This window comes from Prunus avium, chromosome 2 (assembly GCF_965620075.1).
Source record: "Prunus avium chromosome 2, drPruAviu1.hap1.1, whole genome shotgun sequence".
NCBI lineage: Eukaryota > Viridiplantae > Streptophyta > Magnoliopsida > Rosales > Rosaceae > Prunus > Prunus avium.
The window spans coordinates 1,916,628-1,937,265 of record NC_142285.1 but is presented as its reverse complement, the minus strand read 5'-3'; the positions used below and the strand labels follow the sequence as shown (position 1 = coordinate 1,937,265).

The 20,638-nt window shown below is 36.6% G+C and overlaps 2 protein-coding genes across 4 annotated transcripts; one reads left to right on the top strand and one right to left on the bottom strand.

The window, feature by feature from the left end:
• Window positions 1–2,814: 2,814 nt before the first annotated feature.
• On the bottom strand, window positions 2,815–8,442 carry LOC110762436 (folate-sensitive fragile site protein). Of its 2 annotated transcripts, none has more exons than XM_088249518.1 (11): window positions 8,176–8,442; window positions 8,020–8,087; window positions 7,045–7,126; window positions 6,870–6,953; window positions 6,732–6,771; window positions 6,541–6,586; window positions 4,861–4,919; window positions 4,368–4,435; window positions 3,988–4,071; window positions 3,762–3,864; window positions 2,815–3,517 (listed from the first exon to the last, which is right to left on the bottom strand). In XM_088249518.1, the coding sequence occupies exons 1-11, from the start codon at window positions 8,229–8,231 to the stop codon at window positions 3,419–3,421; spliced, it is 789 nt and encodes a 262-aa protein (XP_088105644.1). In that variant the 5' UTR covers window positions 8,232–8,442; the 3' UTR covers window positions 2,815–3,418. The 2 variants fall into 2 exon arrangements, with proteins under 2 accessions (XP_088105644.1, XP_021820765.2); XM_021965073.2 differs by having other exon boundaries at window positions 3,803–3,864; window positions 8,176–8,439.
• Window positions 8,443–11,597: 3,155 nt separating this feature from the next.
• Window positions 11,598–19,942, top strand: CEV1 (Cellulose synthase family protein). 2 transcript variants are annotated; one of them, XM_021965064.2, is made up of 15 exons: window positions 11,598–12,024; window positions 12,402–12,549; window positions 12,817–13,012; window positions 13,442–13,662; window positions 13,747–13,861; window positions 13,961–14,159; window positions 14,771–15,037; window positions 15,170–15,515; window positions 15,616–15,753; window positions 15,922–16,047; window positions 16,139–16,351; window positions 16,472–16,736; window positions 17,329–17,531; window positions 18,082–18,432; window positions 19,039–19,942. In XM_021965064.2, exons 2-15 carry the CDS (start codon window positions 12,526–12,528, stop codon window positions 19,621–19,623), a joined length of 3,249 nt encoding a protein of 1,082 aa, XP_021820756.1. In that variant the 5' UTR covers window positions 11,598–12,024; window positions 12,402–12,525; the 3' UTR covers window positions 19,624–19,942. The 2 variants fall into 2 exon arrangements, with proteins under 2 accessions (XP_021820756.1, XP_021820757.1); XM_021965065.2 differs by having other exon boundaries at window positions 11,598–12,029.
• The last annotated feature ends 696 nt before the right edge of the window (window positions 19,943–20,638 follow it).

Below are 20,638 nucleotides of genomic sequence, written 5' to 3'. Positions count from 1 at the left end.
CATAACTTGAGCTTAGTATTTATAGGGGAAGTCCTAAAGGGGCAGCAAGGTTGAAAATCTGCATGATGAGGTTGACCAAGGCTAGTGGATAGTCGAGTCAGCATTTAGGAACGTGAAGCATGGTGGTGTGACCCCCATAAACCCCGGCCACCGCTCTGATGGTGGGCTCTGCAACTTGGGCCTTGGAGGAGCATTTAATGCCCTGGTATGATGGTTGGTGACTTAATCCTACAAGTCGTAAGATTTTTGCACCTAATTGCCCTGACTTCAATCACTATACCCTAACTTCAATCACTTCCTCTCTCCTCTTGCACATTAAATGCTTTTATGTGACGTGGGTCTTCTGCTGTAGTCAGAAGTGTTACTTCATTAAATGAAGCGTGGGGCCTTGACGCCACGCGGCGATGCCACTTGACTTTCCCATCTCGGCCGTGTATCTGAGGAGCTATCACTCCCTTCGTCCTCAACCGGGATCACCGAGGGCGTGAGCTTGACGGCTTTGCCTTCACAGCTCACCTTTGTTTTTACGAAAGCAAGCAAACAACGACTTGCCACGTTCGGCGTATGGGTAGGTACTAGGGCCGAGAGGGAGTTCCTTCGGTCGGTTTTATTGGCCGAGATTTATTAACCACAAACAGCTTGTTGTTGAGTGGGTAAGGTTGCTTAGTTAGTCCGATAATCGAGCCCATTGGTGTAGAGACACTCGCCTAATTTCGACAACATAGCCTTTTTTTGTACTTGTTATTTATCCTTCTTCAATAAAATACGACCACCTTCCGTCAAAAAAATAAATAAATAAATAAGGTTCCAAATCATGTATTTATAGTTGTAGTGTGAGGTGAAAATGATCCTACCAAAAGAAAGTATGATACCATAAGATTTATGTAGATACAAAGCCAAGTTGTACTTTGTGGTTGCTAGGGAAGACGAGAAATGAATAAAATAAAAATAGGCACCTCCAACATGCAACTTGAGAATCTAGTAATATTTTTACTTGACCCCTTCTATGAAGATTTAATACAAATTAATAAAAATTAAAGAGATATCAAATTCGTTATATATATATATATAGGCAGTGTTAACGAAAATATTAGAATATCACAATCTAATATAATGAGGGTAAAATAGTAAAAAACTAATTTGCTAAATTACAAGAAATTAAAAAACTAATTCCACCTAAGTAATTTAAGGGAGAGTAGTTCATGTCCATTACTCTCTCTCCTCACTACACCCACATGCAAAAGTTGGTTAGACAAGTTGGCCAGTGCACTGTGCTCGCCCTATTACACGAGACCTCAAGTTCGAATTTCCCTTACTGTAAATTAAATTAATTTTGAGTAATTTTGATTATTACTTGTATTAAAAAAATGAAAAATAAATTACCCTGAATATAAAAAATAAAAATAAAATATCCTCCTGAATAAATGGCAGGGGTAATTTGGACAATAGAATCAATTGCTCTCCAACTAGTAGTCAAAGGCAGCTAAAGCTTTTTTGATATTATATTTTCTACTCTGAAAAGAATAATAATTAATCGAGTGTTTTAAAGTCTCAAAACTTTGCCAGCGTGAACTTTGTCACTGTATGGATGCCACAACGTGTCAGTATAGTAGCGTGTCTAGTGGGTCCCACAACTCAAAATCTGCCACTTTTTATTAATAGTTTATTATTGTCGACAAAGCCCACCAAGCATTTAGCCCAATGAACAAGGGTAGCAGCCAAAGCCTGTGCTACTTCTGCCACGTATGAGACTTGGGCATCAGATGGGCACCCACGTGTCTCGTAGCACGTGCTGGTAGGTTGGCCCTCTCATGAACATTAGGGTGGCAACACGTGGCGAAAGTTTGCACCATACATTCATTCTTCCTTCTTCTTCAAGGATCCAAATGTAACGTTAAAGAAATGTTAAAAAAAGCTAGATCTTGTTCTAGAGTGGAAAACACATTTAATAAATCTTTTTTAGTGTTATTGTTGTGTCTTTTTTAACTTTTCTCGTGTCGTGGTGTCATCAACTTTGTTCGCAAGAATTTTGTGCTCTTTCTTCCCAACACTCGCGTCAATGAAAAGTAAAATGCCTTCTTCACTTTCAAGTTTACAAATGCTAGCATTGATTTGTAATAATGATTGGATACTAGTCATTTGATCTATAGTATGTGTGATACGTAACATACAAATCAATGACTAGCATCAAATCATGCACATGTGCGATTAATGATAGCATAACTTTTTTTCTTTTCAATTTCGTAACGCAAGTGCAATTTATCATATTGCAAATCAAACGTAGGATTTAATTTGAACTTGAAAACAAAAGGAACAGAGAAGTAACGTTGTGTTCCATAACATTTTCGTATACAAACATTAGGAAAAACTTATGTGTGCTTGGGCAGCAGATGTTGACATTTTCGTACACAAACATTAGGAAAAACTTATGTGTGCTCGGGCAGCAGATGTTGACAACTTGTTTCTTACGTTAACTGAGAAAGAATATTCCCTCATATTCTATCATGCGACCAACTAGCCCACCAGCCCACCAGCCCACCATACGAGTCATTCTGTAGTGAGGGGGTGAGGTCATATATCTTAACTGTTGGATCAAACTAACCAATTTGATCCAACAGCTAAAAAATAGAACCTCACCTAAGAATCATATATAAGGCCCTTATTATAGACTTCTTGCCCACGAGTATTGTTGCCCAGTAAACGGGCTCAAATAACACAAAAATAGCCAAAAAGGAAGAAAATAGTACCAAGAAATAACACAAATCAATCCTATCATTAGTGTACGACAATTTCCATTTAATTGTAAGAAAGAAAGAAAGAAAGATTTTCTTCTAATAACGATTATAGCACAAATATATACATCCCTAATACAATGAAAGAACCAAACCAACAATAGCGAAACCTAAAAAAAGAGCTTCCAGTTTTTCAAGTTGCAGAAGCAAGTCTATATAAGACACCGCATTCCCTATGAAAGATGAACCGGACGCTATCTATTTATTATGGTGATGATTAGAACACTATTAGATTGTTGCTGTATTCAAATTACAAACAAGAACACTATGCTGAACATAGCTGTTCTATTGTCTCTGTGCCTCTTCTAGATGGCTTTGAAACTGTCTGCCTCACAAATTGCACATGCTAAAAACCTTTCAATATAAAAGGCAAAACAATTCAGCATTTCATGGCCCCTCCACAAATGATGTCATATTTAGATATTCTTCAACCTGCCTCAGGTATAGGTTTCACTTTGCTTTCTGTCAGTGAGTGTGATAACCGCGGCAGCTTGACAAAATTTTTACAACTCAAATGATCCAGCTGACCTATAATTCAGAACTCAACTATCACTTTAGTCAAATTTTATCCCCTTCCATTATGTTTAATGGCATTGGCAATTTGGAAGATTGAGGGCAGCCCTTAACTAGCAAACATCAAGGAAACATTCCCTCAAGAAACTCATCAAAGTCATCATCATCATCATCAGCTCTATGTTCACTAGTAGAGATTGAAGCCTTTTTCCCTGCAACAAAATTTCTAACCGGTGTAAGCTACAGTTACGAGTATGGAATACAGAATGATGTCTCAGCTTTATAGCCATGTTAAATGTGTTTCCTACTGTCTATTGAAAAAATGCAAAGGGCCAATAAAGATGCATGATAAAAACTTTTTTTTATTTAAAATAGAAAAAAGCCACAATCAGAAGAAAGATATTCGATCATTTGCAATCTGCATGTACACAATGTCATCTCAGCATGTAAACTTACTAGTATTTGAAAAATATGTATAAATAGAAATCCATCCAAACCTTTACTCCTTTCTTTGTTCCCCTCATTATCAGTATCATCATCATCATCCCCGGACCGACTTCTGCAAGTAGAGTGTCAGTTAGCTTTTGTACAGTCTAATAGCAAAAATCAGATTACCCTTACTAAAAGAACCCCCCAAAAAAGGAAGAGTTCTATGTGAAAAAGACGCAAATCAAGCTGATACCTCTTTCTTCTGTTCCCTTCCTTCTTTTCTTTTTCCAGTTGCTCTTTCTCTTTCCGTCTTTTGTAATGAAGCTTTTCTGAACATCTGTTAGGAACCGTTAACATCAAAGGGCATACAATCAGAGCTAGTCATTTTAAATAGAACAAATCAATCAAGGATGCAGACAGAGTGACATATAGTGACACAGGGCACCACTGAAGGAATTGACAGAAGACATTAAAAAAAATATTACACGAAGAGGGTCTAAAGTAAATTTTAATAATTATAAGCAAATGAAATTTGATTTATGCCAGCATAACACATGATGAATTTTATCTAATGAGAACTAACAACAGAAAATACAGAAATAACCTAAAACAGTATTAGTAAACACTAACTACCTCTCACAAGTTACCAATTTGACAAGGGCTTGTTTGTTTTCTCCAGCTTCAAAATAAGAAAAGTTCACCTAAAAAATAACATTCAAAACAATTAAGCCACAAATTTTTTATAAATGGCGTAAATATAGTTAAAAGATGCAGGAAAAGTTATCTATCCTAGTCCAACAGCTTAAATACTAAAAATAAATAACATATATTTTGAGATTTAAAATAGAAGTTCAGAGCTGATGAATTTTTTTTTAAATATTAATGTCATATGGCAGGTCATCTTACCAAAACTATTGAAGAAAATATTGAGAGAGAGAGAGACCTCTACCAAGATTATTATTCACATGGACTTCTACATTTATATACAAAAATTCACCACAAATGCCTACTCCTACATGACATGAAATGCACAACTACCAGCTCGCCTTTTCAAATAAGTCAATAAATTTTGCACCCCATTAAATACTTAAAGATCAATCAGCATGACTAATTAGTAGACACTTGCCTCGTAGCTTGCTAAACCATCTTTTACATCACAATGTTTGTTACCACATACAAACTGCCCTGTCAGAAAACGGTATCAAGTCAATTCTAAACTCCAGCTCCATTCCCTTTTTGAGACTCATTACGAATAAAATGATACATCATAAACACTGCAAGGTAAAAGTTAAGTCAAACAGGGTCGGCCTAGGAGTTTTTAGTTTGCATATGGCCGTTTTTTCTCTTGGAAGTGGAAGGCCCTCTCTTTTTCTTTTGGCTTCTTGAGAATAAAGAATTAGTAAGAGTTGGGCGAAGGGGAGAAGAATGAAGGAATGTAGGGAACTTAACATCTCTTCGATTACTGAAGCCAAATTGGCTATTGTTATTCTACAAGGCAGTAATATGGTGGCATTTCAACTACTTTATGCAAGAGAAATAATTTTGACGAACTCAAAAACTGTAGGTTTTCCAAACAAAGGCAATCAAATTACTTTGAAATTTTGAATGACATGTGTGAAAGTGCAGGCCAAAATTTAATTCTGCAAGATGTGGCATTCTACTTGCATTTTAGAAGGTGGAGGATCCACATGCTCTAATTATATTATAATCTAATATAAATAAAAAGTAATCATAGTTATACTTTAATTATACTGTTATTTACTATAAATAAATAATGATATGAACTAATATTACTCATTCTGATTTGATATAAGAATGAATGGAAAATTTCTGATTAGCATAAGAGAATGCACATGGCATCAGAGAATAAGCATTTTATTGTGCTTATAAGAGAAATACTATAAGAATGAAACTACAATTGAAAGAGATTCAGGTGGTGACAAAATCACATTTTGTGCAATAATAGTGAAAATGACAGGTGAAAGGGTATTTTACAACATGTAAAACAGCCAGCCAAAACAAAGTCTTGTTAACCAGACTCGTGTTATTAAAAGTGATAATAGAGGTAATTGACAAAGTCATGAAATATACAGTAATTTTTTATGCCTGAGATTATAATGATGATTCTGGTCAAAAGTCTGTCTCTATTTTTCGTACTCTAAAAAAAATGTGGTCAAAAGTCCCTAGGCTTCACCTTTGCATCATTCTGATCAGTTGGTGATTACTGTTCTTTTTCATTGTGAGATTTTCTTTGAGATCCACAATCCCATTAGGATTTTTTTTTATAGGAAATTGAATCAAGTCTTAAAAGGGTTAGGGGTGTTGCTTCTTCCCACTCCTTTCAAGAAATTCTTCAAGTTTCAGTGTATATAGATCCCCAATGTTTAGTAATTGTTGCCCCACAGGGGTCCTACTGAATTTTTTAGATTAAATCATCTATTTCTCTATTTCATTATCTTATACATATTCTTTTCCCTTTTTTTTAAATTTACAAAATTGTCAACTTCATATTTGAATCACACAATTCTGCATCCTAGTTTTCACAAACTTGATGGTTTAATTAACAAGCACTAACTAATAGTATCTTCCAGAATTTATTTTTTATTTTTTAAAAGGCAAACTGATCCTTCAAAAGAAAGATCTAGTCACTACCAACAATCTTGGAAAGAAATATCAACTTCGATTGTATACTCAATGAACAAGAATTTTGAGACTTTAGAGAGGGCAAGGGAACATATTTGTTTAAGTAACTAAGAGAAGTTAGAAGTAGGGGTATCCTTGTAGTCAATGAAGAGAATTACATTACCTTTACCAGATACAACTTCCTTTTCTGTCCTCCACCTTAGACCAATCTAAAGAGAGAATTGTGGAAAATCAGAAACGTTCTTTTTAACACAATATGGCTTAGTATACATTATATACTCCATCCAACTACCCAAAAAAAACAAAACAAAACATGATCTTCGGAATTATTTTTGTATTGATGTAACTACTGACCTTACCACTCTTGTAATGTGACATGTCCGCTATGCAGTATCTTGAATAAGTTTAAGGCATCCATAGGCTAAACAAGTTGATATAAATTTCAATATTCAAACCAATTACAGGAAAATAGCACCAGTTTGCAAAGGATACTCTTTAAACAGCTTGTCATAGTATCGCTTAACCAGCCTTTGCTCCCAAGAGCGGTCCATATCATCTTCCTCGGATCTTATGAACCTATCATAAACAAATGATACCAACAAGTATGAATGTTAAAAATGCAGGTGCAACCTACCACATGAAAGAACAAGGAATACAGCTTACATACCGATACCCTTCTCTTAGAGTGTCTTGATCAGTTTTGACCGGCAGCTTGACATGTGAAGATTCTTCTCTACCATAAAAGCTAACTGCAACATAAAGTATTCATCAAGATGTGCTATAACTGCAAGAGGAAAACGCAGTGGTATTGATAACTACTATCCAATTGCCAAAGCTGAACTATAAAGAAACAACAAATTGGAGCCTCAGCCATATGGTAAAATCTAATTTGTGCTTCAAATAAACAGGATTAAATGATAAAAGTAAAAAAAATATTACAGTGTTGAAACCAGATACAAAGTTGTGCATACACTACAGTCAACAAAAAATAAGAAAAAATACAAGAAAAAAGTCCTGTTCAAGTCCCAGAAACAACACGATGGAATTTGGATTAGGAGAGAAAAAATATTCACATTGATAAAGTGGAAAGCTTAAAAGGTAAAGCATATACATGCAGATGAACAAAAAACTTATAGAACAAAATTGTAAACGCTAAAATGGCATTAAAAATGAAGCTTCCAGACAGCAGCTAACATGGTTTTTAAACATCTAATAACTCCAAAGTCCAGCAATAAGCACATGACCATATTAAAGCTACCTTCCCAAGGATCCAGTAGCTTAGACTGCTTACATGGTTTTATTCAAACAAACAAAAAAACCAATGAATTAAACAATGATGTATGTACTTGTATGGACAACTGTAGCCTCCCTTCCTTCTAAGTGGAGGAGACTGTTCATCATCCATTTGCTTTAGGACATTAGGATTCAACAAATAAAGAGCTCACTATTTGTGTATGCTTCCTTACTGTCCTTTCTTAACAAAAATTTAGCTTCAAATGATGCATACATGTATCATTCGAAGTTCCAAAATTGCCATTTTTTCAGGGATTTTCATTATACCAACGCCAAAATGATACATACTTGTATATATATATATATCACAAAAATTACTAGTTAAGAAAATTGGATTGAAAAATCGAACCGTAATCTTTAACGAACTTTTTGTGACGGTCGTATGCGTTGAGGCCGAGAATGTGAGCCTGGTACTGCCTGAAACCCCAAAAGAAAGAAAAGATTGAATCAAAAACTTCAAAGCAAAATTGGTCAGAGAGAGAAAGTTAAAGAGGGAGAAAGGTACTGTTTTCTCGCTTCTCTGTCGAAGATTACAGATTTTAAAGACCCAAACGACGCCATAGTTTCTCTTTCGTTGTTGTTGCGTTTGCTTCAGTGAACCCCAGACCCTAATTCACACTATATGAATCCAACTCCAAGTGAAGGGGCCAGAAGGAGCTTTCAAGCGGCTCGATCGCCGAGAACCTATTAGGAGGCGGACGGAAGACACTCTACGAAACAAAGGCCTGTCCTTTTGCCCTCCCCGCTACTGCTTTTTCTCTTGGCAAACACTTCGGCTCATTATATTTTTGGGTTATTCGTAGCAATGGTGCTTAACTATACTCGTAGTTACACTTTGGTCCACCAATTCAATTATTAGTTGCAGGGGTCACTCAACTAGGTGCTATGTTGCACCAGTAGTCCTTCCGTCAAGTTTGTGACTTTTTTCGTTAAAAATGAGGATAAATTCGAAAATTCATCCACAACCCTCCCTTTCCTCAACAATCCTCCCCTTCCTCCCAGTGGTCCTCCTAGATGCTTCCCTGGTCCTCCAGTTGATCCTCCACTTGGAAGGAGCTTGAATGGTGGCTATAGGTCTCCACCTCGTGGCTGGGCTATAGATGGCCCTAGAGATTTTGGCGCTGGGATGCCACCTCCAAGGCATGAAGGCAGGTTTCCTGACCATCAAATGCGAAGAGATCGATTGGATTACTCAGACAACCATAGAGGAAGAACCAAGTTCGATCGGTTGGATTCTTCACCACCAAAAGATTATAACCGGCCTATGTACATGGATCGAGGACAAGATGATCGTCGCGGCATGGGGCAAGGCCGAATTGGCTCAACCCACGCCTTCCTCCTCCACTCACGCTTGAAGAAGATGGGCCATGGATCGAACTTTCGCAGCTTTGATTTTCTCTTCTTTTCTCTCTAACCAAACGGACGAGAAGTGGTGAAACGCTACCTTGGCTTGCGAGCGTTTGTTTTGGTGCGAAGCGAGAGTCGTCGAGAGAGTGAAAATTGGGTCTGGAAGTGCCGAAGGCTTTTACTGCACAAATCGAGTTGGGTTTATTTTTGTGTTCTTAATCTTTTAGGTGAAAGTTCTGTTTTTGCATTTTGGTTATGGGAATGAAGAGTGATTTTCAATTTGGGCATGATTCAAATTCGTTGAATCTTCTCTCTGAGGTTTTTGTTATCATCAAAAATTGGAAGAAAGATGATGTTAAGAAGGCCATGGCCATGGCTATGAGAAATTGCTACTGCAACCCACTTCGTGGATATGGATTTGATGGGTGTTTGATTCCTTAGAAGGCCATGGTCAAGCAAAACAAAAGGGTTTTTTCATCATCATCATCTTCTTCTTCTTCCTTGGATACGTTGGCTGAAGTTGCAACCCAACAATTGATGGAGTTGGGGGATGGGAATGGACTCACAATCGAGTGGGTTTTTGATGAAAAAGCTGTTCTTGCAGAGTTCTTTAGTTTCTGTGCTAAAAAGAAAAGGTGATATGCAGGTGATATGCTAAAAAGAAAAGCTGTTCCGAATTTACCCTCATTTTTGACAGAAAATTTAACAGAGTTTGACGGAGGGACTACTGGTGCAACGTAGCACCTAGTTGAGTGACTCCTGCAACTAATAATTGAATTGGTGGACCAAAGTGTAACTACGGGTATAGTTTAGGGACCATTGCTACGAATAACCTTATATTTTTTTTTATAAAAAATATCTCTATCTCCAAGGCTAATATGTTTTTTTACAACTATTGTTCAACTTATAATATGAAGTTACCTTTGAATTTGATGTACGCATTTTTTTACCAGAGCTAAGACCTTGTTTTTATTTGTCGACTCATTTTATGTCATTTTCGACATTTATTACTAGTATTTTTTAAGCACTTGATATAGTTGATGTGGCCCACAAAATAGTTTATATGATCGGTTAGCCAATTGACTCACTAACAAGAAATTATAATGGAGTGGTTACATAACCATTTAAAAATATATGTGAGTGTGTTTCATAGATAAATGTGCATGTTAAAGGCTATAACAAAGTACATGATGGGTTAATTAACCCATTTAAAATAACATTTTCCATAGTATTTATGGTATATAATTACGTAAATATTGTGAGTGTGTAATGATAATTATTTTTCTTTTATAAATGATATTGGAGAAAGGAGATTCTAACACAAAATTTCGAGTGTTCGAGTGTAGCATATACACTCTTAACCACTTGAGTTATAAGTCAGATCTCATGCTATCTAATGACTATTGAGTTATATTGTAAAAGCTTGAACCCTCAGTCTATGTGTTGAAATTATATTTACTATAAACTTTTCATTTCAAAACTTTCATTTAATTTTTGTTAAAATTTCATGCAATTTATCCAAACTAAAAAAAATATTTGAAAATATCTTTGTAACCACCAAGATTTGTAATAAGAAAGTTGTAAACATCATCAACCAAGCAAGACGCATGCATTAGAATGCCATGTTAAGATGAAATAAATAAATAAAGAATGGCGCATGTGTTTTGCTTGTTAAATAAAGCAACATTGATTGAGATTAGGGGAATTCAGCATCTTGTGTATTTCATTCATTTATCATATTTTCTTTATGCATATACTTGGTAAATGATTAAAAATAGTAGATACTAATAACACTATTTGATTACGTAATTACCAAAAAGAACCATTATTCCGATAAAAATAAAATGCTAACACAGTTGTTGAATACTTGGAAATAATTTCTAAATACAAATTTAGGTTAAGCATATTAAAACATGCATATGTTTATATAATGTGTTTTTTTTTTTTACATTAAGAGTCGATTGATTAGTAATAGTGTTTTCTTACTTTTCATAATGAAATTCCTGAATTTGTATGATCAATTATAATGCATGGTAGCACCACATGATTTTTTAGCTGCAAATTACAGTTTAATACATAAATATTTCAATAAAAATAAGAAGCTTATTTCATACAAGGAGTTCAAATATTTTTCTTTTATAAAGAAATGACAGATAAATCAATTGATAAAAACAGATATTGTAAAACATTTATCTTCTTCTTACCATAAACATTATGTAGGAATTCTTTGTATTAAAAAAAACATTATATAGGAAAAAAAAATAGGAGTGAGGTTGCAGGAGCTAATTAACCATGGTAAAAAAAAACCAGCACTATTGTACCGTGTGGACAACTGTAAAGTCCTTTTTTGTTCGGGCAAATCCAAAGTCTTCTAAGACAGACAACAAAACACTGTCAGTAAAATAACCTCACAAGTCATCCAGCTCGGCTGTTACATGCTACAACCTAGAACTGTTTTGCGTTTACTTTTATTTCTTGTTTTGCAATTTTTATTAATTTCACATTTTTTAAACATAAAATTGCAATTTTATGAGGTAATCAGAAGATCAAATTATTGAGGTAGTGGATGTGTTTTCTTCTTGTACAATACAACCAATGCAGCTCTGTATCTAAGACTGTCGGTGGGACTTTGGGTAGTGAGAGAGTCTACAAGCTTGTAGTTGCTCCGTCTCTTTCGTCTCTCTGAAGCCATTTCCTTCTATACCAACCCATTATTATATAAACATTTACAGCTATACACGGAGTGAGACACTTTTTAGAGAGAGAGTTGTGATTGGCATTGTGGTTTTGTCTGCTTCAGTCGGTCAATAAAATCACTCCCTCCCTTTCTCTCTGTCTCTTCTCTGATCTTTGGTCTCCAAAGCAGTGAACTTGTTTTCTGGGTTTTTCAATTTCTCTCTTTTTCTGAGATCTGGTGGAGAATTGGATCGATTTGGGTTTATTTGCAAGTGGATTCAATTGGGTTTCCTGTTTAAAAGATTAGTGATAAAGATCGGTTCTTGTTGAGGTAAGGTGTGTTTCTGTTGTTGGCGGATTTTAGCTTTGATCAGTTTTTGTTTTATCTTTATTCTTCATCTTTATGTTGTTCTTACATTAAAGATAGGATTTGGAAATGTTGACTGTGCTGTTCTGCACTGGATGTCACAAATTACGAACTGTTTGGTTGCCGAGAAAACCGAGGAAAAGCCGTATTTTAATTTTCCAGAGTTGAATAAACTATTCAGTGTGATTGGCTTCTTAATAATGGAAACTCCAAAGTTTCAAATTTTACTTCCCCTTGTTCTCTTCCATTTACGAAGAAATTTTCACTTTTCAGAATTGATCTATGGTGCAGAGATTGCTTGTTGAGTGGTGCAAAATCTGATTTCACCTTCCTTTTTCCAGGTGCTTAACCCAGATCTGGGGATTTTGAAGTGGAAAAAAAGTACTGAGAGCATGTATAGATCTTGTTGAGACTTAACAAGCATTGTGATCCATTGTTCACATCTAAGCAAAGGAGAGGGTGTCAATGGAGTCAGAAGGAGAAACTGGGGTAAGTATCCCAAGCATTCTATTGGTTTTGCAATTTTCCTTCTGTTCGATGAGAAATTGGGAGAAAGCAACAAAGTTCCCCTAATGGGTGAAATGGTTGGAGTGGATATTGTTGTGATTCCAGGAGTGTGTGAAGGGACTGATATTGTAACTAATTTTGGTTGTTCACTATCACTATCACGACCAGCACCAGTTCCATGACCATCGTCATGACAGTCATCATCATTGCATTTCACTAAATTTTGTTTATTCATGTTTAACTACTTAGGCAAAGCCCGTCAAGAGCCTGGGGGGTCAGGTCTGTCAGATCTGTGGGGATAATGTTGGGAAGACTGCAGATGGGGAACCATTCATTGCCTGCGACGTCTGTGCCTTTCCTGTTTGTAGGCCGTGCTATGAGTACGAGAGGAAGGATGGGAATCAGTCTTGCCCTCAATGCAAAACCAGATACAAGAGGCACAAAGGTTAGTAAGATTCCTAATTAGTTTAATTTCTTTATTTTCCATCACGTGGAAATTTTTTTAGTGAAGTTGTTTGCTATTCCAAAATTTTCTGTTTAAGTTGATGACATCTGGATTTCTTCGATTGTGTCTATCATTAGATTTTGAGTTGATTATACATGTTACAGTCATAAATCTGTCTGAAAAAAGGCCAAACTACTTAATTTTATAGAATGTGAATTTGTGCTTATTCTATACCAATACACATGCCAAAGGATATTCCTATACACGCAAGAGGTTTTAACTTCATTTGGAAGTTCTCTTTGATTAATTGATGGGAAAGAACTTTTCATCACATCTTCTTGAATTATTGCTATATTGCGAGACATTGATTGTTTTTATCACGATTTTGTGGCTGTAATTACTTCATTTTTTGTGTGTGGTTGATTTTAGGAAGTCCTGCAATTCTTGGCGATAGAGAAGAGGATGGTGATGGTGATGATGGTACCAGTGACTTCAACTATACTTCAGAAAATCAAAATGAGAAGCAAAAGATTGCGGAGCGCATGTTGAGCTGGCATATGACATATGGCCGAGGAGAGGATATTGGGGCTCCAAATTACGATAAAGAGGTTTCTCACAATCATATCCCTTTACTCACCAATGGACAAGAGGTAGGCCAATACATTTGGAGAGCTATTTTCATTCTTAACGTGGAATTTGTACTGGAATTTACCATTTCAAATTGCCAATTTTAGGTTTCCGGAGAACTATCTGCCGCATCACCAGAGCGCCTTTCTATGGCATCTCCTGGAGTTGGTGCTGGAAAGCGTGCCCATCCTATTCCTTATGCATCAGATGTAAATCAATCCCGTATGTCTCTCCACATCTCTTATGTGACGCGTTCTCTGTTTCTTTATGTGGTTTCCTGCCAATATTGTTCCAAGGTCCTTAATTATATTATTTTTGCAGCTAATATAAGGGTTGTCGATCCTGTGAGGGAGTTTGGTTCTCCTGGGATTGGAAATGTAGCTTGGAAAGAGAGAGTGGATGGCTGGAAGATGAAGCAGGAGAAGAATGTTATTCCAATGAGCACTGGCCAAGCTACTTCAGAAAGAGGGGGTGGAGATATTGACGCCAGATCCGATGTGATTGTGGACGACTCTTTATTGTGGGTTCTGTTTCTTTTGAATTTTCTTTTCCTTTGTAGTTATAATTAGCCTGCTTTTGTGTCTAGTCTTGTTAATAGTGTTTTTTTTGCCAAGACACATAAATTTAAAGTTTGTTCTTGTTTTGGGGATGTAAGGTTTACTGCACCAGGACAATTTAAAATCTAATAAGAAATGGGGAGGCTAGGAAAGCTTCTTTATATCAGTAGTTGTGAACACAGTGTTCAAAATCTAATACAATGTCAGGTGGAGATATAGACACCAGCACTGATGTGCTTGTTGACGACTTGTTATTATGGGTTCTGTCTTGATTGAACTGAGAAATTTCTTATTGTTCTCTGTACTATAATTGAGGCTGCTTTAGTATCTGGGTTTGTTGATAGTTTTTAGCAAGGCCGAGAACCTTAAAACTTGCTACTTGTCTTGGTTACATAAGCTTTCCTGGTACATGAAAATTCAACTCTAACCTTTGTTATACCCGTATTTGTGAACATAGTAATCTGTAGCACATAACTTTGCTGTATCCTAATTTAAGTGACATGTTTTCTCCCTTGTTATCTAATAACAGTGTAGCAAGAGCTGATTTTCATATATATACTCTTCTATTTTGCAGGAATGATGAAGCAAGGCAGCCTCTCTCCAGAAAGGTCTCTATTCCATCATCTAGAATAAATCCTTACCGGATGGTCATTGTTCTGCGGCTTGTTATCCTCTGTATTTTCTTGCACTATCGATTAACAAATCCTGTGCCCAATGCCTACGCTCTGTGGTTAATATCAGTCATATGTGAGATTTGGTTTGCAATATCCTGGATATTCGATCAGTTCCCCAAATGGCTCCCTGTAAATCGTGAAACATATCTTGACAGACTTTCTTTGAGGTGGGAAAAATTTCTTTGCAGTTATACCTCAGTTATATATGAGTGATAAAATGTGTCAAGTAGCAGTGTCAGTTCAGCTTTGAAGTTGTCCTTGTATTTTGAGTTTTAATTCCAATTCCGTTTGGGTTTCAGATATGACCGAGAAGGAGAACCATCACAGTTAGCTGCTGTTGACATCTTTGTCAGTACTGTCGATCCATTGAAGGAGCCTCCTATGGTGACAGCAAATACTGTGCTATCTATTCTTGCAGTTGACTACCCAGTTGACAAGGTTTCCTGCTATGTTTCTGATGATGGAGCAGCAATGTTGACGTTTGAAGCTCTGTCTGAAACTTCAGAATTTGCTAGGAAATGGGTCCCTTTCTGCAAGAAGTATGCCATTGAGCCTCGGGCTCCTGAATGGTACTTTACACAGAAGATTGATTACTTGAAGGATAAAGTTCAACCATCATTCGTCAAAGAGCGTAGAGCGATGAAGGTAAGTCCTCAGCATACAAGTCTAAATAGCTGCTCCATTCACTCTGCCCCTTCAAAAACAGTGCTGCTCCTTATTGATATTCTTCCCTTTTTGGTTTCAGAGAGAATATGAAGAATTTAAAGTTCGTGTTAATGGGCTTGTTGCAAAGGCCACAAAAATACCTGAAGAAGGATGGATCATGCAAGATGGTACTCCATGGCCTGGAAATAATACTAGAGACCATCCAGGAATGATTCAGGTTGCTATATATTGCGTGACAAATCTCTTTATGCTTCAGGGGGCTAGTTATTGAAGTTGATACTGATTGATAGCTCATTCGGAATGCTGAAGGAAAGTTTAAATTATATGATTCCTTGTATCAGCATCATTTTGTACTAAGATTTGTGTTTATTTTGCCACCTTTCAGGTTTTCTTAGGCCAAAGTGGAGGGCTCGATGCTGATGGTAATGAACTGCCACGTTTAGTCTATGTTTCTCGTGAAAAGCGTCCAGGTTTCCAACATCACAAGAAGGCTGGTGCTATGAATTCACTTGTGCGTATTTTTTATTTTTATTTTTAGAGTTAGTTTTTCTCTTCAGAATTAGGTTTGTCTCCGTCTGATGGTCAAAACAACTCTCTTGTAGGTTCGAGTATCAGCAGTCCTCACCAATGGACCTTTCTTGTTGAATCTTGATTGTGATCACTACATTAACAACAGTAAGGCCTTGAGGGAAGCTATGTGCTTTCTAATGGATCCTAACCTTGGAAAAAATGTGTGCTATGTTCAGTTTCCACAGAGATTTGATGGTATTGATAGAAATGATCGATATGCCAATCGTAATACTGTTTTCTTTGATGTAAGTTCTCCATCCTTACAGTCATCACAGAAAAGAGATTTCTGTATTAAGTAGTTACAAGTCTTGCACAGTGGGTTTGCATAGCCTGATTTGTATGTTTATACATTTCCTTCTTTTCAGATTAACTTGAGAGGTTTAGATGGCATTCAAGGTCCGGTTTATGTGGGTACTGGATGTGTCTTCAATAGAACAGCCTTGTATGGTTATGAACCTCCTGTTAAGCCTAAGCATAAGAAAGCTGGGTTTGTATCTTCACTTTGTGGAGGATCACGGAAGAAGGGTTCAAAATCAAGTAAAAAGGGCTCAGACAAGAAGAAATCAAACAAGCATGTGGATCCTACTGTGCCGATTTTCAGTCTAGAGGATATTGAAGAGGGGGTGGAAGGTAATTTATGAATTTCTGTTTTGTATCATTAGTAGATGTATGGGTCGCATCTGTTTTGGGCTGTGTAAAGGGGTTATTGAGTATAGTACTACAGATGGAAAAGTGATACTAATTGCCAGTCTTCTGTTTCTTTTTTAGCTTTTTACCTAAACAGTGCTTGAGTAATTTTTACTACAAAGTTGACTGAGTCATCTTTGTGGGTAGCATGTATATATCATTTATGCTATGTCTCATTTATGGCAGCATATCTGATGAACATTCTGGGTATAATGTTTCATATCAATGTCTAACTAATTGTACGGTTTTATACTTTGTTCCTCCCAGAAAGAGTGGTTTGGACTGTATAATAATGTACTCCTTTTAGTTTACATGTAGAAATGCTCATCATTAAACCCAACTGCCGTGTATTCTCTGTGTTAGCTTGTACATAATTTCATCTAATATAATTGAGGTAGTCGATTACACATCATGCCTACTTTTAGGTGGCATAATCATGGGTCAATGCAGGAAATTTGCTTGTTTTCTGTTGTTTCCGTTGTTAATTCTATTATTTGGGACTCTTAACATTTCATATGCACATTTTCAAAATCAGGTGCTGGATTTGATGATGAGAAGTCATTATTGATGTCTCAAATGAGCCTGGAAAAGAGGTTTGGTCAGTCTGCCGTTTTTGTTGCCTCCACACTGATGGAGAACGGTGGTGTTCCTCAATCTGCGACTCCAGAAACTCTTCTTAAAGAAGCTATTCATGTTATCAGCTGTGGATATGAAGACAAAACTGATTGGGGAAATGAGGTATGACATTCTTTTCAATGCATCCATTGCAACAAGGAAATAATTGCAAATGTAGTTACAAGTATCACCTTTGAAATCCAATTGTCTCTATAAACATGTTGGCTGCGTGGAAAACTGTGGTTTTGTAAATATTGAACTACCTTGGTCTAATTTGGCATGCGTCAAATATGCCTGTATCTGTGGAGACTTGTTACACATAAGAAAATTATAGTCCTAGCGAATTCTTATAAATTTTCATATACGTTCTGATGTTCTTTCTTTTTCCTCCTCGCTTTCTGGTTATACTTTCTTAATATTTTTTAGGAGCAGTCATTCTTTAAAAAAAAAAATAAAGTACTTATGATGGCCTACTTTAACAAAGGCGGGCCACCAAATACAGTTCTTACTGATATCTTCAATGGACTTAGTCTGCTCATGTTGTGTATTCTCTCATCCTGAAAGCTTTTGCTATTGGGTGAAAATTTCAGTGGACCATGGTTTTCCTTTTATTTTCTGTTTCTTTTCCTCATTTTTGTTCACTCTTAAGATGATGATTATCTGTCTCCCACAGATTGGATGGATCTATGGTTCTGTCACAGAAGATATTCTCACGGGATTCAAGATGCATGCCCGTGGGTGGAGGTCTATATACTGCATGCCTAAGCGCCCAGCCTTTAAAGGGTCTGCTCCTATTAATCTTTCAGATCGTCTGAACCAAGTGCTTCGATGGGCCTTGGGTTCCGTGGAAATTCTTCTTAGTCGGCATTGTCCTATCTGGTATGGTTACAGCGGTAGGCTAAAATGGCTGGAGAGATTTGCATATGTCAACACTACCATTTACCCAATCACTTCCATACCTCTTCTGATGTACTGTACACTGCCAGCTGTCTGTCTTCTTACGAACAAGTTCATCATTCCACAGGTTTGTCATCATAATTTCCTTGTTTGCTAGACTGTTCTCTCGGCCTTTGTTTAATTTTTTTTTTACCTTGTTGCCCTTATAGAGAACCCTCTCATGCCATGTTTGAGAGGGAGGATTAGCTTGGACTAGTAAAATGTTTAGATTTCATGTGCAATCAACGACTAGTATGGGTGTTGTTTTCTAACTTGGAAGGATTAGGATGGACTATTCATAAGAGGTTCATGCCTAAAACTTATCTATTAATCCCACCATTTTCAAGGGGATTAGTGGGGATAAGTTTTAGACATCAATCTCATATGAATAGTCCACCTTAATCCTCCAAGTTAGAAGACCCGCATTCTTCCTTGATTGCACATGAAATCGAAGCATTTTACTAGTCCAAGCTAGTCCAATCCAATCCTCCCTATCAAACATGGCCTCAATGTAGTCTCTCTTCTCAGTGCAGGGGTGCTAGTGCAACTCTACTTGTTTAAGAGTAGATAGGTTTTGTATATTGATGTACCTTAGAATATATATCTTCTGCAAGTCAATTTGCGTGTACTGTGAAATTTTATTAAAAGATAGTTGTACGGCTTCACTAATTTTTTTGGCTCATTCTGTTTGCAGATTAGCAACATTGCGAGTATATGGTTCATCTCCCTCTTTCTTTCCATCTTTGCAACTGGTATTCTAGAGATGAGGTGGAGTGGTGTCGGAATTGATGAGTGGTGGAGAAATGAACAGTTTTGGGTTATTGGTGGTGTTTCAGCCCATCTTTTTGCCGTCGTCCAAGGTCTCCTCAAAGTCCTTGCTGGTATTGACACCAACTTCACTGTCACCTCCAAGGCATCAGACGAAGACGGGGACTTTACTGAACTCTACATGTTTAAATGGACAACCCTTCTCATCCCACCAACAACTCTCCTCATCATAAACTTGGTGGGAGTTGTTGCGGGTATATCCTATGCCATCAACAGTGGTTACCAGTCATGGGGTCCCCTCTTTGGTAAGCTCTTCTTTGCCTTTTGGGTGATCGTCCATTTATATCCCTTCCTCAAAGGTCTCATGGGACGCCAGAACCGTACTCCTACCATTGTCATCGTGTGGTCGATTCTGCTTGCTTCGATTTTCTCTTTGTTATGGGTGAGGGTTGATCCCTTTACCACAAGAGTCACTGGTCCAGATGTTGAGCAGTGTGGAATCAACTGCTAGACATAAAGACGAAGTCACTTTCGTTAAATTCAAATTCAAATTTATTTTGTTCGCCCAATTAAAGCTGGAGAGGTGGGAGGAGTTACGTAATTGTCTTATATTTTGTTCTTATCGTTCTTTCGGTCAACTGTTTGTCCATTTGAAGCTTACACAGTGTCTGTAGATGATAGGAGGTTAAAAAAGAATATGTTTTTATTTATTGTAATGTAAGAAGGGTGAATTTCATGTAATACTACTTTGAACATAACTTATTTTTATGTGAGATCTGAGGACTGTCAGTGGAACAGTAATTTATTACAGTTTTAGAATTTTGTGGCAACTTTGTTCTGTACTCTCACTACCTTTTGTTCTGTTCAACAAATTTGCTTCACAAGCTATTTGAACTAGCCATCACTTTCTTTTTTGGTGTTACTATTATTTTTCTCTCGGGGATATAAGACAGAAAGTAAACTAGAATCTCGTTTAACTTTCATGATTCCAATCGCGCGTGCGTGCATTTCATGGGCCTCTTGGTGTTTGTTTAATAGAGTAAGATAACAACTTTCTCTTTAATCTTCTCTCTTGGACCTTTTTCAGCTTGACAAAATAAAATAAAATGTCTCTTATTGGAAATTTGACAAAATAAAATAAAATATATAATGAATGGTCTCACTACCAATATCACCGAGGAGTTTTATCACAAAAGTTCTTGGTGATATTAATAGTGGGATCATTCATTATATACTGTATTTTATTTTGTCAAATTTCCGATGTTACATATATTCTTTTTAACCGTTCACTGCTTAATATCTTCTCCAACTTGAGGATTATTATATATCAAGCGCGCCGGGATAAAAGAAGAGCTGCAAATAATTGGTTATGTGACTTTTGGTTTTTCTTATTACACATGCAGCATGCTGTGGCAAAACTAAGAAAGAAATGAAAGTCAGTCAACTCAATCCGGTTAGTTTCCATAAACAAATAGCGGGTTTGGTCCAATCAAAATAAAGTTGCAGGTCGAATAAAAGAAAGGTAT